At 34.7% G+C, this 15,942-nt stretch overlaps 2 protein-coding genes across 5 annotated transcripts in view; both read left to right on the top strand.

Moving 5' to 3' along the window:
• Positions 1-4,611: 4,611 nt before the first annotated feature.
• LOC103139023 (complement C1q-like protein 2) lies at positions 4,612-11,290 on the top strand. 4 transcript variants are annotated; one of them, XM_016672150.1, is made up of 7 exons: positions 4,612-4,829; positions 4,922-4,963; positions 5,080-5,121; positions 5,238-5,279; positions 10,428-10,511; positions 10,734-10,865; positions 10,997-11,290. In XM_016672150.1, exons 1-7 carry the CDS (start codon positions 4,769-4,771, stop codon positions 11,278-11,280), a joined length of 687 nt encoding a protein of 228 aa, XP_016527636.1. In that variant the 5' UTR covers positions 4,612-4,768; the 3' UTR covers positions 11,281-11,290. The 4 variants fall into 4 exon arrangements, with proteins under 4 accessions (XP_016527636.1, XP_016527637.1, XP_016527638.1 ...); XM_016672151.1 differs by lacking the exons at positions 5,080-5,121; positions 5,238-5,279 and adding an exon at positions 9,693-9,734; XM_016672152.1 differs by lacking the exon at positions 5,080-5,121.
• Positions 11,291-14,208: 2,918 nt separating this feature from the next.
• LOC107836409 (complement C1q-like protein 4) overlaps positions 14,209-15,942 on the top strand; it is an 11,420-nt gene continuing 9,686 nt past the window's right edge. Inside the window, exon 1 of the mRNA XM_016672156.1 lies at positions 14,209-14,224. The gene's annotated coding sequence lies outside the window, so the exon portion shown is untranslated. The remainder of the gene's footprint in view (positions 14,225-15,942) is intronic.

Raw genomic sequence — 15,942 nt, 5'->3', positions numbered from 1 at the left:
TTAACATTCAGTATTATTGTGATTTTCAGTTTAAAGTGTTCTCTTCCTTATGTGTGTATAAACTGACCTGGAGGCCCCATCTACCTGTTCGTCTTCATGTGAAACAGTTATCTGTGCGTTTCCCAGACCTTAAATTACTTTCCACAGGTGCCTCCTTATCAACCGGAATACTCCCTATTTTAGAAACTGTCTGTGTGCAGTCGTATTTTGTCTCTGCTGTCTGCTTTACCTAAACTCCTTCTTTTTGCTTGATAATAAAAGACAAGCTGTAACCAAAGGTCTTCAGAACGCTCAGTGAACGGCTCGGAGGAGCAGTTTGCTGAGACTTCTCCTTTTGCAAAAGCTTGGTCATAAAATTCATATATGTTGTCTGTGGTTCTTTTAATGAAGGTTCGAGGAAAATACCCATCAGAGAGTTTGCTATGTAAGAAGGACGATTTAATGTCAAGAACACAACTGTTTTTAAAAGAGAGGTGAATAAGTTACTGTCAAAAATCTATTTAAAATAAGTTTGCCCTTGGTTTTTATCATGGAGAGGATTCTGACATTGAAATGTAAGAATTTATTTTCAGCTTTTGTAAAGGGAAACATTTTATAGTTTTAAGAATGAAAATAACACCAACCAACAACACTAACAACAAAAACAGACCAATTATAGAAAAAAAATATTCCAAATTCAAAACTATGGTTTGTCATTTGTTGCAAAATATTGTGCTTTTTGATTGTATACGACTAGTCCAATGTATCAAGCCTTATCACCTTCCACGTGTTTCTATAAAAAAAGAAAAGAACATTGTGGTAATAATTATTCAGCTGTAGTAAATGCAGTATTTAAAGGCTTGGGTGAAGGGAACCCACAAAGCTGATCTGTAGAGACTGAGAACAGAGACCAAAATGTTTTTCCAAGCATTGCTGCTAATCTGCTCTCTCTCCAGCGCTCAGCTGCATGCCGTAGCCGACAATGAAATAAGACAAACTGGACCACAGGAAGGAGACGCAGAAAATCTTTCAAATGATCAACAAACCTTTACGCAGGACATCAATGCTGTGCTGAGAGAGATGAGCGCCTCACTGGCTGGACTGAAGGTGGAGCTCAGGTGCTTACAGAAAGACCATGATGGTATGTTTTGAAACCGAAGAATATCACTGGGAATTTCTACCTTATTTAACTAAAATGTTTGCATAGAAACAATTATATTGTTTATATTGTTATGTCGTATTGTCACCAACAGCAAAGGTGAGCGAACTGGAACTGCAAAAGACGGAGGTGGAAAAGTTGAAACAACAGTACCAAGGTATTTATCACAGAAAGCCTTCATGAGTAAAAGTTAGACATCAGAGGTAAAATCAGTTTTGTTCATCATAAGCATCACTCCTGTCTGGTTTTTTAATTGATAATTATTATTCTTATTCTAAATTGATCTGAGATGCAATTGCAAGTACAAATAGGACCTACTGTTAAAATCTTCACTGACAGGAAGAATAGATTAAATCTATTATTCATCTTTGCTGGCATGTCTTTTCAATTATGCTTTAAATTAGAGAGAAACCTAAAGGAAATATGTTTGAAATGTGCATTGTGGCAACAGGAAATAAACACGTTGTCTTTCTTTTCCAGAAAAAAGTAAAGAGTTGGACAATCTGAAACAACACTACCAAGGTATTTAAATACTGATTACATGTAATTTATGACCTCATCTTGTTTGCCTTCATTTTGTTTTTATAGCAAAAATATCAGAACTGGGGCAAATCAAAGTGTCTCCTGTATATCATAACCACTTAAATCTTGAGGAAAAGAAGACAACTAATGTAAAACAAATATCTGTTTTTTTTCTCTTTTAACAGGAAGGGGTAACATAATAATAATAATAATAATAATAATAATAATAATAATAATAATTACTGTGGTTCATCTGATTTCAGCTCATGCAGAGGAACTGATCAGAGTTCAAACCAGGGCAAACAGAACTGAAAACCAGGTGGAGGCTCTGAGGAGAGAAGGAGAAGGTTTGTGAATTTAGAAATAAACTCCCCCATGTTAACAGACATATCTGTTAAAAAAATTACATTTATCTAAATAATTTTAATATGTTAAAAATATGGCCAATTTTTAAATTCTTGTTTCTATCAAAATAAAATCAGCTTACAGTGAATAAATTCATGCTGGATCCTAACATTTACTTTTGCTCTGACAGTGAAACGAGTGGCTTTCTCAGCTTCCTTGTTGGCCTCTGGAGCAGAAACGGTTGGTCCATTTAACACTCAAACACCTCTGGTCTTCAGACATGTTGTTTCAAACATCGGAAATGCCTACAACCCAAACACAGGTACCTCAGTTTAAGTGATATTTATTATTNAAACTGAATTTTATTTCTGAAGATTACCTCAAGACTTTCACCCTGCTTGCTCTGTTTTTGCTCTGATCCTTCTCGTGCTGAGGACCTGTATTTATTTGAATTCATGGTAACAGGATTTCTGTTACCAGGTCAGTCCAAGTCTTAATTCTCTTTTTTTCAATTAGAGCAATACAAAAACAAAGCAAACAAGGCATGTTTTTGAATTGTTTTTCATACAAATTGACATCCCATTGCAACTTTTCTTGCAAAGCCATCTGTTTTTGTTTTCCATGTGTTATTTTTATTAAGGAAGCACATAAGAAAAACACTTTGTTATCAGCAGTTTATCACATGTGTGATGCTGCTATCTGGTAAGTGTTGGTTTATCTGGTTTATCAGTCTGAGCCCAAATAAGAACTTATCATTTATACTACTGTTATTGAGGAAGCACAAAGAGAAAATAGTCCTTATCATTCATCTATTTCCTCATGGTAAGTTACTGGGTCACATTATAACATGATGAAATCAAAATGTTTGGACTGTTTTTTGTTGTTTTTGTTGTTGTTAATTAAACATTTAAACATAACCCTCTCAGAAATTTAAGAAATGTTTGATTCTCTTATCAACTATTTTCATTAAAGCTGCGTTTGAAATGAAACATAATGCGAGTTAGAAAGCAGTTCACTTTCTAAGCATTTATCTGGAATTTTTCCAAAGAACTTGTTTTGATGTCAGCACTGGTTGAATATTTCCTGCATAGGTGATTATTATAGTCTTGTCTTGTACAGATAACTGTATAACAAAGTCCATCTTGGTCAACCCTAAGGCTCTGTATTTCTTTTTAAAAGTCATTAATACCTAAGCTGTCCATGAGCTGAGGAATCTAGATGCTTTATACATATGTTAAAATTAAGTATCTTGAAAACACTGGCTTTCTGGAAAAAATGTGTTTGTCCAGAAAACCAAAGCAGTAACAGAAGGATGACTTGATCAATTATCTAGTGTTGGTCAGGACTCTTGGAACAGCAATACAGAGGAGTTGAGCTTCCTGCTTGACTTTTCTACTCACAACTGTAAAGACACAAAACCTTTAATCAAAGATATGTATTGAAATGTCTCTTTTTAGCATGACTAAGAAACAAAAAAATAGGAATGTTATCTTTGCTGGATTCCATAGTGGAAAGAAATCCATATTAATACGGCATGGCGGAGAATTGTAGCAATGTTAGTTTTGACATATTTGGATGTCATTGTTTCTTTGAAAAGAAAGACAAAATGTAATCATATTTTTTCTTCAATACAAACTCGGCTAAGATGAGAGAAGTGGAGGTGCGAAAGAAAGAGTTCTACGAACTACAACAACAACACCAATGTATCTCAAAATTGAAAGAAAATGTTTAAAAAATGAAGTCTGATTTTTAAAAGGTATCAAAATATGACTTTTGCTCAGTCAGAATGTTTGAAAAATATTAATAGATATTAAACTCAAGCAAAAAATAACCATTATACTATCTTCTAGTTCTGGAATAGTTCTCCAAAGATTTTAAATGGGTTTACATGGGTTTGTTGCTTGATTTATCACCACCGAGTCTAATTGAGTGCTAGTTCTCATGTTTTATTTCAGAAGCAAAAATAATGGCCGAATAATTAGGAGGGAGAAGATTTTGCACCATTTGTGTAAGGAAAAAATAACAGTCAAAGAGGCCATGTGGTAAGACTGTGTATCATCAGTGTTTTGTGTATCTTCAAAATTGTAAAGATTTTTAGAAGACCCTAAAATTTGCTCTACATCACTTTCATACCAATAAAACAACCTAAGTGTTTAAAAAAACATCTGAGTTAAGTTACTGTCATAAACATGATTTAGTTATGTTTCTCTTTAGATATTTTCCTCCAGAATATTATTTCCTTGAAGATGTTTTTAGAAAAAGAAACCTGTAAAAAGTTTGGATAATTTTCATGCTGATCGCTTACAATGATGTCCCATATTTCCCATGATACAAATTCAAGGTAAAAGAGTAATTGGTACTAAATGTATATGTGACATCATTATTGTAACCAGTTACCTTGAGTATTGTTTTTAACATGGCAAAGCAAATCTTGAAGTCTTATCACCTGCACGTTTTTCTCAAAAAACAATAAATAAAAAATGTTAATCATTATTTGCTGATAAGAAATGGTATATTTAAGGCTTGGGTTGTCACACAACCCACAGACCTGACCCAGGGAGACTGAAACTAAAAATGGAGATGACAATATTTTTTCCTGTATTGCTTCTGATCTGCTCTCTCTTCACAGCTCAGCTCCAAGCTGCAGCCGACAATGAAGTTATTTCACATTTAAGGCAAACAGAATCACAGGCATCAGATGCAGGAAATCTCTCTGACAACCAACAAACCTGCACACAGGACATCAATGCTGTGCTGAGAGAGATGAGCGCCTCATTGGCTGGACTGAAGGTTGGTATGGAGTATCTACAGAGAGATAATGAAGGTATGTTAACCAGAAATCACTGCTGTATGAAACTAAAGTGTTTATATTCAAATAGTCACATTTCAGTGTTTTTCATTTTACTCCTGCAACAGCCAAGACAGAAGAACTGGACTTGATAAAACAACAATACCAAGGTATTTAGAAGACAACAAATAAAACCCTGGTGTTATCACAAAAAAGGACAATGTTTAGCAAAAGAAGGACATTATATTAACTAATATGAATTGTATGTTTATTTTTACTATTTTAGAGCAAGTGACAAAAGTAAGGAATCTTGAGCAGCAGAACCAAGGTATTTATAAGACAACAAATAAAACCCTGGTGTTATCACAAAAGAGAACAATGTTTAACATAAGAAGGATGTTATATTAACTAATATCAATTGTTTGTCCATGTTTACTATTTTAGAGCAAGTGACAAAAGTAAGGAATCTTGAGCAGCAGAACCAAGGTATTTATAATACAACAAACAAAACCCTGATGTTATCACAAAAGAGGACAATGTTTAACATAAGAAGGATGTTATATTAACTAATATCAATTGTTTGTCCATGTTTACTATTTTAGAGCAAGTGACAAAAGTAACGAATCTTGAGCAACAATACCAAGGTATCTATAACTTTACTCTAACAATAAATTATTTTATGTGATAAATGGCTCACTAAGACTATTTTTCTCAAATATTTAGGAGCAAACAAAGCTGATTTATTTAAACAATTTTCAAAATCTCAGAATAAAACAGGAAAAGTTGTCTGACACCAAATCTATCGAAAATTTATCTTAGACAGGACTCATACACATACAAAAAGAGAGACATGTACACAAGATTTAAAAAAAAAAAAATCATTAGCAGGTTTTAGAAATACTTCTGCTGTAATTGCAGTGGGGATGGATGTTTGTATTTTTATTTATTCCTTTCCTGGGCAGCAGGATTGATGGCAGGAGAGTGAATGAGGAATGGAAGGAATGAGAGCGCTCATGCAGATGGGACAGTAATGTGTACAAGGAACCAGTTATTTTGCTGGCTTGATTTGTGATGTGTCAGTTTTGTTTTCTGTTTGCTAGAGGTAAAATTGTACTAAGACTAAGTGACACTGAAAGTGATGGGTAAACCATTATTAAAATCTTTTTACTAACCCTAAAATATCTCAGCTTCATGAGAAGATCGAGGCACTAAGGGGCTTTATTATAAATCTGAATGTACTTGTTGAGACAGCCAGGTGTCCATCTGTGTCCCCAGATAGTTAAAGCACTCTACCTGCTCAACCTGCTTTCCCTGAACAATCAGTGGCATAAAATGCTAAGATGTGGCTGTTGCTGTATTTTTTCCACACAGCACAGCAGGGGCAGAGCTATGGGGGGGAGGCCTGGGGGGACGGCCCAGATGTGAGGCAGAGTATGACTTAAAAGATTCAAGTCTGTATCACGTCTGATAAGAGCTAGAGAAGGTGGACCCTCTCCTGTTGAGTATGGTACATGTAAATTTTAAAAAGAAGTCGCCGAGTAGTTTATATAGTAGGCTTCCCCAGTCACTGTTGACTCATGGTTGCTAAAAACTTTACAAGACCGACTGATTTTAGTGACATAGTAGGTAAAAATATTGAATAAAATGTTGTGCGACATAACTGGCTTTATTTTCATTCTTACATTTAACTTTATGACATACAAATTTACAAGATGATCGCCAATATTGTCTCCAAGTGCATTCTGGGTAAAACACATCACCAACCATCCACAACGTCATCATCAGTCAGATACTTAGGAACAGATTGCAAAATAGGTAGATTGGAGTATTTTTATGAAAAATATGAGTGGCTTTTATTTGTACTTCATAAAATTATGTTTTCATGAGCTTTCTTATTTTGGATATAAAGGTCCCGGTCATTAGCCCCGCCCCCCGGCCAGACGCCGACTTGTTCCGCCACTGAAGTCCAGTAACATCAAGAGACCAGAAACTGCTGTGAATTTGTGATGTCAAACTATTACTGTGAAAAATGACAGAGGATATATTGTTTTATTTTACATTTCATGTTTGTTTTAATCAATTTTCAGCTCAGATAGGAGAACTGATCAGTGTTAAAGCCAGGACAAACAACACTGAAAACCNTTTCAGGTTTTTTCACAGCTCCAGTCAGAGGAGCCTACCACTTTGAGTTCTATATCTTTGGACTTGGACATGCTTCACATCCTACAGGTGCTGTGTTGACCAAGAATGGAGAACATATTGTTATTGCATATCAACATCAGTCCAGTGGTGATGTTAAAGGCACTAATGGTGTCATATTGCTGTTAGAGGTTGGAGATGTTATATTTTTGCGTCAGTGGCAAAACTCAAGGATTCATGATAACCAAAATCATCACACAACCTTCAGTGGTCACCTGCTTTTCACCATGTGAGCAGCAAGCTGTGCTGATTTTCACCATCATCCCTGCAACATATCAGAACTAATGTATACACTGAGCTAAATACATTTCCTTAAATGTAGTGGTTACAACTTTTAGTCAGTCATATATTTAATTTCAATCTGACCAATCTGACATCTGTTATTTTAATGGGTGGAACAAATTGCCTCCAAAATGACAGGTTTCAATAGTTAACATTAAGAAATCTCTACTAAAAACTAATTTTATTTTATTGCAATATTTTTTACATTGGTTTCTGAGTACATATAGAATTATTCACTTCTGTCTTATCTCTATTTCTCTCTCGATGTAAATGTATACACACACACACACACACACACACACCCACCCCCCCTCCCACCCACACACACACACATGTTTATTTTGCTATCTTTGTGGGGACTTTCCATTGACTTCCATTCATTTCTACAGCCTAAACCTTACCTTTACCCTTTTCCTAACCCTAACCATCACATACCTAACCCTAACCCTATCCAAAACTCAATTCATACCTTAGCCCTAACTCTGACCCCTGACCCAAAAACAGGGTTTCCCTTCGTGGGGACCAGGCTCAGGTCCCCACGAGGAGCGATTGGTCCCCACAACGTAGTATATGTCAGGAAAATTGTTCCCACAAGGTATTACAAACAAACACACACACACACACACACACACGCACACACACACACACGCAAACACACACACACACACCAAGCCTTATCACCTACACGAGTTTCTTCCACTTTTTTGTTTTTATTTGTTAATTGAACTTTCTGATTCTTGTATTGTGTGATTATTGTGGTTTATTGTGTGTCAGTCTTTCATTTCTATTTCATGCACTGTACTTGCATCAATAACTTTTGTTTGGAAACATGTTTTAAAAATAAAAGTTCATTGACTGAACCATACTTTAAACTGTATGACTTTGTTTGCTTAGTAGAAACTTAATGTTCATCTTAGATTTTTTTCAGAAAGCAAAATAGCCCGTCTGTCTTTGAATTTAAAAAAATCTATCTTTTCTTTGTAATCAAGCACATTTTAACAGTATCCCTCTGCAGACACTTAAGAGGCAACTACATGCCTTTTACTCATTATATATTTTTATTACAAGTAATGATGTGGATAATGTGAACTTCAGATAAGTTATTTTTCGTAGCCTCCAAATCCTTCAAGAAAACGACTGAAACAGGAAACGGCTCAGTACAAAGAGCACCTGGACGCATCAGAGAGTGGAATCAGAAAACTGAGGCTGAGGTATGACGGGCCATTTAGGACAAAAACTATGTTTTCTCTCACACACACTTCTACAGAATCATGACCTTACACGCTCACATGATTGTTGTGAGATACTCACAGACAGTAGCACAGTTTCATAGCACAGTCTGCTTGTGGGGAAGTAAAAGTAATTTAATTACTTGTTTTCTGGATTTGTAATCCCTTACTTTACTTTTTACTTGAAAAGAGTAAACTGTGACCTAGTTAGGACTGGGGCAAGGCAGAGGAGCTGTAATTCTTAACAGATTATCTGTGTCAAACCATACTATCACGACATAGTGACAGTTTTAACAAATACGTAAGAAATGTATATTTTTTTTTAATAAAAGTTACATACTGCAGCTTCAAAGAACCACCACGGGCTGCACAAAAGTGTGTTCAGTCCCATGACCAATTAAACATGTTATGCATCATTAAATCATTAATACACAAGTAATAAAAATGTCAGCTGTTTCCAGCTTTCATTTCTTTCAACAAAATCAATTGTTTTTAAAACTTGAGATTTCATGAAATGTTTAGCTATGAGAAGAGTGTGCCAGTAATATAATGTTTATGACCAGAGGTTATGCCTAAGTGGTCAAACCCACAGAAACATCTGTTATCTGTACAGACTTCAGACAAAAGATTTAGTTAATCATTAGTCAGGTGTTGCGAATATTTAAGTCTCGGACCATCATAGAAACCACAAAATATGATGTTGAGAATGGAGGTCACAATGCTTTTCTCGTTGTTGTTGCTAATCTGCTTTCTTTCCACAGCTCAGCTTCAACCAAACGCTAAAAATGAAGTTATTTCACATTTAAGGCAAACAGAATCACAGGCAGCAGATGCAGTTAATCTCTCAGACAATCAACAAACTTGTGCACAGGACATCAATGCTGTGCTGAGAGAGATGAGCGCCTCATTGGCTGGACTGAAGGTTGGTATGGAGTATCTACAGAGAGATAATGAAGGTATGTTAACCAGAAATCACTGCTGTATGAAACTAAAGTGTTTATATTCAAATAGTCACATTTCAGTGTTTTTCATTTTACTCCTGCAACAGCCAAGACGAAAGAACTGGACTTGATAAAGCAACAATACCAAGGTATTTAGAAGACAACAAATAAAACCCAAAAATACAACGTTTAGCATGAGAAGGGCATTATATTAACTAGTATCAATTGTCTGTTTTTTACTTATTTAGAGCAAGTGACAAAAGTAAGACGTCTTGAGCAGCAGAACCAAGGTATTTATAACTTTAACAATAAATTATTTTACATAATAAATGACTCAGTAAGAATATTTTTTCTCAAATGTTTAGAAGCAAACAAAGCTGATTTATTTAAACAATTTTCAAAATCTCAGAATAGAATAGAAAAAGTTGTCTGACACCAAATCTATCAGAAATTTGATTTGACCACTGTAATTCATAGACATGGGACAGTAGTGTTTGTAATGAACCAATTATTTTGCTGTCTTGATGTTTTATGTGTGAGAGTTATGTTTTCTGTTTGCTAGCGATAAAGTTGTACCAAGATGTGACATTAAAAGTGAGAATAGATTCTGGAAGGGACCAGTAAACCACAATTAAAATAGTTTTACTAAAGCTAAAAAATATCAGCTTCCTGAGAAGACCGACGCAAGGGCTTCTTTTGTTTTTGTAAATCTAAGTGTACTTGTTGAGACAGCCAGGTGTCCATCTGTGTCCTCAGATACTTAAAGCACTCTACCTGCTCAACCTGCTTTCCCTGAATAATCAATGGCCTAAAACGCTGAGATGTGGCTGCTGCTGTATTTCTTTCTACACAGTCCAGTAACATCAAGAACCCAGAAACTGCTGTGAATTTGCATTTGTGATGTCAAACTATTACTGTAAAAAAAATGACAGAGGACATATCGTTTTATTTTACATTTCATGTTTGTTTTAATCAATTTTCAGCTCAGATAGAAGAACTGATCAGTGTTAAAGCCAGGACAAACAACACTGAAAACCAAGTGGAGGTTCTGAAGAGAGAAAGAGAAGGTTTGGGAAACTCATTAGTATCAATCTAAAAATGTTATGTCACGCAACAAAAACCAAGTTGTGTACTTTTATTTCATGTCCATTAATTGTTTAATATGCTTAGTTTTTTTAATTAAGACAGTAATTTGTTAGTTTTGATTTCTTTAATTTAACAAACACCAGATAGTTTTTTAAGAACAAGTAGCTGCTTGATCTCAATAATACTAACTTATTGTCTCGTAGTGAAACAAGTGGCTTTCTCAGCTTCCTTACTGGCATCAGGTTCAGGACATATTGGACCATTTAACACACAGACGCCTCTAGTCTTCAGACATGTTGTTGCAAATATTGGAAATGCCTACAACCCAAACACAGGTACCCTGTTTTATCCACTGTTACAACTTGATTCTCTTTATAATCCTGACATGCAGTTAATTGATTGATTCTTTATGTAAATATACGGATGAAAAGGTTCAATAGAAACATTATTGTTCAATGTTCCTCAGGTTTTTTCATTGCCCCGGTGAGAGGAGCCTATCACTTTGAGTTTCACTTATATGGAGGTGGACATGCGTCACATGGGACAGGTGCTGTGTTGGTCAGGAATGGGAATCCTATTTTCATTGCATATGAACATCAGGCTTCCTACTCTGTTAACCCATCTAATGGTGCCACATTGCTGTTAGAAACTGGAGATGTTGTGTTTTTGCGTCAGTGGCAAAACTCATGGATTTATGACAGCGGAAATCATCACACAACCTTCAGTGGCCACTTGCTTTTCACTGTGTGAGCAGAAAACAGTCCTAATTTATTTCTGCCTCAAGAGCGCATCATAACATATACATGATTTTTTATAACTGTATTAAATAATTTTTATTGTTTCATTTTGTCTTAAATGTCTACAATAGTTTATCAGCCACAATGATTCTAAGGATTCTCTTTCAGTTATACTATTTTTAATAAATTACACACAAAATGCAACTTAGAACTTCAATTTAGTTTTGTTGAAATATTTATTGTAATGCACAGTTTGTTTCAGATCAAAATTGTTCACTTTTAAATGGACTAAACCTGAAGATGTTATGTTTGGTCTTTCATAAAATTTGTTTTTCAAAATTAAAAATATATGCATATATTTTTTGAGTGACCACAGAAACAGAAAATCATTGAACCAGGAACATTTGTTTTTTTCCAGTTTGTGTGTGTTATTAATGTAGTAAAATACTTCAAATAAAGTTTTTAAATCACAATGTTTGTGGTGGGTTTTTTGTTGTTATTTATTAATCACACATTAAAACATAAACCTCTCAGAAATTTAAGAAATGTTGGATTCTCTTCTCAACTATTTTCATTTGAAATGAAAACATAATGTGAGTTAGAAAACAGTTCACTTTCTAATTATTTATCTGGAACTATTCCAACAAACTTGTTTTGATGTCAGCACTGGTTGACCATTTCCTGCATGAGTGTTTAATATAGACTTGTGCAGATAACTGTATAACAAAGTCCATCTTGATCAGCATGTGTGGCATTTTACTTTGTTTTAATAACCATTAAAACCTAAAATGTCCATGAGCTGATGAATCTAGACTGTACCGCTGAAGTGTACAGATGTTCAAATCCAGTGTCTTGAAAACTTATGAAAACGATATTTAAAAATGGATTTATCAAGGAAGCCATTGCAGTAACAAAAGGAGCAAAACGATTTAATCAATTTTCTAGAGTTGGTCAGGACTCTTGGAACAATACAGAGGAGTTGAGCCTCCTGCTTAATTTTTCTACTGAGAGCTGTAAATGCACATTCCCTGTAATCAGTGATATGTAATGAAATGTCTCTTTTTAGTATGACTGAGAAACAAAAATCAGGAAGATCACCTTTAGGAAACATTAACCAGGACTATCAGCCAAAGAGGCCATGTGGTAAAACTGTGTATCATCAGAGTTTTATGTGTCTTCAGAATTGCAAAGATTTTTATAATGTCCTAAAATTTGCTCTACATCACTTTCATATCAATAAAACAAATAAAAAAAACATCTGAGTTAAGTTATTGTCATAAACATGACTTGATTAAGTTTCCCTTTAGATATTGTCCTTCAGGATATTATTTCCTGGAAACTGTTTTTGTAAATAGAAACGTAGAAAGGTTGGATAACTCTCTTGGTGATTGCTTACAATGATGATACATGATACAATGATGTCCCATATTTTCCTTGATACAAATTTCAGATCAAAAGTAACCAGTATAATATATTTTCAAGTCTTATCACCTGCACGTTTTTCTCAAAAAAAAATAAAAAATTAAAAAATTAAAAAAAAATGTTAATCATTATTTGCTGATAAGAAATGGAATATTTAAGGCTTGGGTTGTCACACAACCCACAGACCTGACCCAGGGAGACTGAAACTAAAAATGGAGATGACAATATTTTTTCCTGCATTGCTTCTGATCTGCTCTCTCTTCACAGCTCAGCTCCAAGCTGCAGCCGACAATGAAGTTATTTCACATTTAAGGCAAACAGAATCACAGGCAGCAGATGCAGGAAATCTCTCTGACAACCAACAAACCTTTACACAGGACATCAATGCTGTGCTGAGAGAGATGAGCGCCTCATTGGCTGGACTGAAGGTGGAGATGAGGTACCTACAGAGAGATTATGAAGGTAACACAAGAATAGAATTTGGAATAGTTTATTTCAAAGAGTGTGAAGATATGTTAGTGTTAACATAGAAATAAGATTGTATTGTATTATTTCCACAACAGTAAAAACGAGAGAACTGGAGCTGCTGAAACAACTATACCAAGGTATGTATAAAACTATTATTATTAATAATAATCTATTAACTGATTTGTATCTATTCATTTTCCAAGTAACTAAGTTTAAACAGCCACAATAGTACCAAGGAACATGTTAATTTCTAGAGGAACATCTGCATATGGACAGATGATATAAAATATCATCTGGTAAAATGCTTGTTTTTTATTATTGAATTTCCAGCTCAGGCAGGAGAGCTGAGTTGTGTTAGAGCCCTGGCAAACATCACTGCAGTTCAAGTGAAAGCCCTGAAGAATGAAGGAGAACGTTAAAAATTGTTATTGAGCACATCATGATATTATAGGGCACCCTCATGTTACAATTACCAAAGCTCACATTCTTTATAATACACTAAATGCATTAAAATGTCCCTTTTTTAACATATCAGTGACTCAGAAACAAAAATCAGGAAGATCAGGATCCCTGTGGACAAAGAACAGACTAATATGTCTGAAATTATTTTTTAAAAAGCCAAACAATTTTTTGAATGTGGTCATTTCAAGGGGGGCATTGACCAGCAGGGCATTTCTGGATGGTTTTTATATTTCACCAGTCATGGTGCCATTAGCTAATAATCCCAAAGAGCTCTGATATTTCACATTTGATTTTTGGGAGTCATCCTTGTCCCTAGATACAAAACCTGCATAATATTATAAAGACACAGCCTGTATAAATGAAGCACAAATTATTTGATGAATTCTATAGTGGGGGGGGGAGGGGAATACATATTGGAGAAATGTAGCAATGTAAATATTTGAACGTAAATGTCTCATTGCATTGACATTTTTTTTTGTAAAAATCATATATATATTTTATTTATTTTTTTTATTTTTTATTTTTTTCTTTGCTCCGTACAGCTAAAACAAAAGAACTGGAAGTTCAGAAGAAAGAGTTGTACAAACTGAAACAACAGCACCAAGGTATGTAAATAATAAAAAAAATATATAGATATAGAAATGAGCTCTTGGTTTATTATACGTGTCAAAACATTACTTTTGTGCCAGATGTCATATTTAACAATATTAGCAAATATTAAACTGAGGAAAAATAACCAATGTTCTACTTGATGAATAACAGTTATAACAGTAATTGAATTCTCATATTACCATTAATATAACAGTTATATTACTGTTATAATGCCTACAGAGCTGACAATAAACGATCAGCAAAGAAACCAAACGTCTGTTATACTCAGTTAAAAAAGAAATGAATTTTACTTCCTGACTTGACAAACCAGGGATCATTACTTTGTCTTCCATGCTGACTTTGGATAAATGTAAAATGAATTATATAATTAATCTAATTATATATTAATTTCTATTCTTTGCTTTGCATAATTTCAGCTCATGCAGAGGAACTGCTCAGAGTTCAAACCAGGGCAAACGGCACTGAAACCAAAGTGGAGGCTCTGAGGAGAGAAGGAGAAGGTCTGTAAATTCAGAAATAAACTCAATATGGCAACAATCACATTTGTTAAAAATGTTACATTTGTTTAAAATAAAGAATGCATTGCTGTTGTTAAAAATCTGGCAAAATATTAAAGTTTGGATTCTTCCCTTTGATTCAAGAAGAATCAGAGAGCACTGGATAAATTCATGGTGGATCCTAACATTTACTTTGTTTTACTTTTTCTCTCACAGTGAAACGAGTGGCTTTCTCAGCTTCCTTGTTGGCCTCTGGAGCAGAAACGGTTGGTCCATTTAACTCACACACAACTCTGGTCTTCAGACATGTTGTTTCAAACATCGGAAATGCTTACAACCCAAACACAGGTACCTCAGTTTAAGTGATATTTATTATTGTTGTTGTTTTTATTATTATTATTATTATTATTATTATTATTATTATTATTATTATTATCATCATCCATTTCAGGTTTTTTCACAGCTCCAGTCAGAGGAGCCTACCACTTTGAGTTCTATATCTATGGACCTGGACATGCTTCACATCCTACAGGTGCTGTGTTGACCAAGAATGGAGCCCATATATTTATTGCATATGAACATCAGCCTACTCATGGTGCTAATGCTGCTAATGGTGTCACATTACTGTTAGAGGTTGGAGATATTATATTTTTGCGTCAGTGGCAAAACTCAAGGATTCATGATAGCCAAAATCGTCACACAACCTTCAGTGGTCACCTGCTTTTCCCCATGTGAGCAGCAAGCTGTGCTGATTTTCACCATCAACTCTACAACATGTTGGAACTGACACGGAGCTACAGTGGTCTGAAAAAGTATTTGCTCTCGTTATACTTCATAATATCAAAAATCAATTTAAATACTAAATTAACTAAACACAAAGTGCAGTTTTGAAACGATGATGTTTGTTCTTAAGGCAGAAAATAATCCAAACCCACCTCGTCCTGTGAGACAAAGTGATTGCCCTGATTACTGCCACACCTATTCTCAATTAAAACATCACATAAGACCTTCCTGGAAAAGCAAAGTACACAAATGGTTCCTCAAAAAGTAGACATCAGGCTGAGATCCAACAAAATTCAGGAACAAATGAGAAAAAAAACTTACTAAGATCTGCCAGCTTGGAAATGGTTACAAAGCTCAAGGATTTATGATAACCAAAATCACCATGATACCTTCAGTGATCGTCTTCTTTTGCCCTGTGAGCAACAAACAGT

This window comes from Poecilia formosa, unplaced genomic scaffold (assembly GCF_000485575.1).
Source record: "Poecilia formosa unplaced genomic scaffold, Poecilia_formosa-5.1.2 Scaffold56, whole genome shotgun sequence".
In the NCBI taxonomy this organism is placed as follows: Eukaryota; Metazoa; Chordata; class Actinopteri; order Cyprinodontiformes; family Poeciliidae; genus Poecilia; species Poecilia formosa.
The sequence above is the reverse complement of the archived record's forward strand: the minus strand, read 5'-3'. Positions and strand labels throughout refer to the sequence as shown.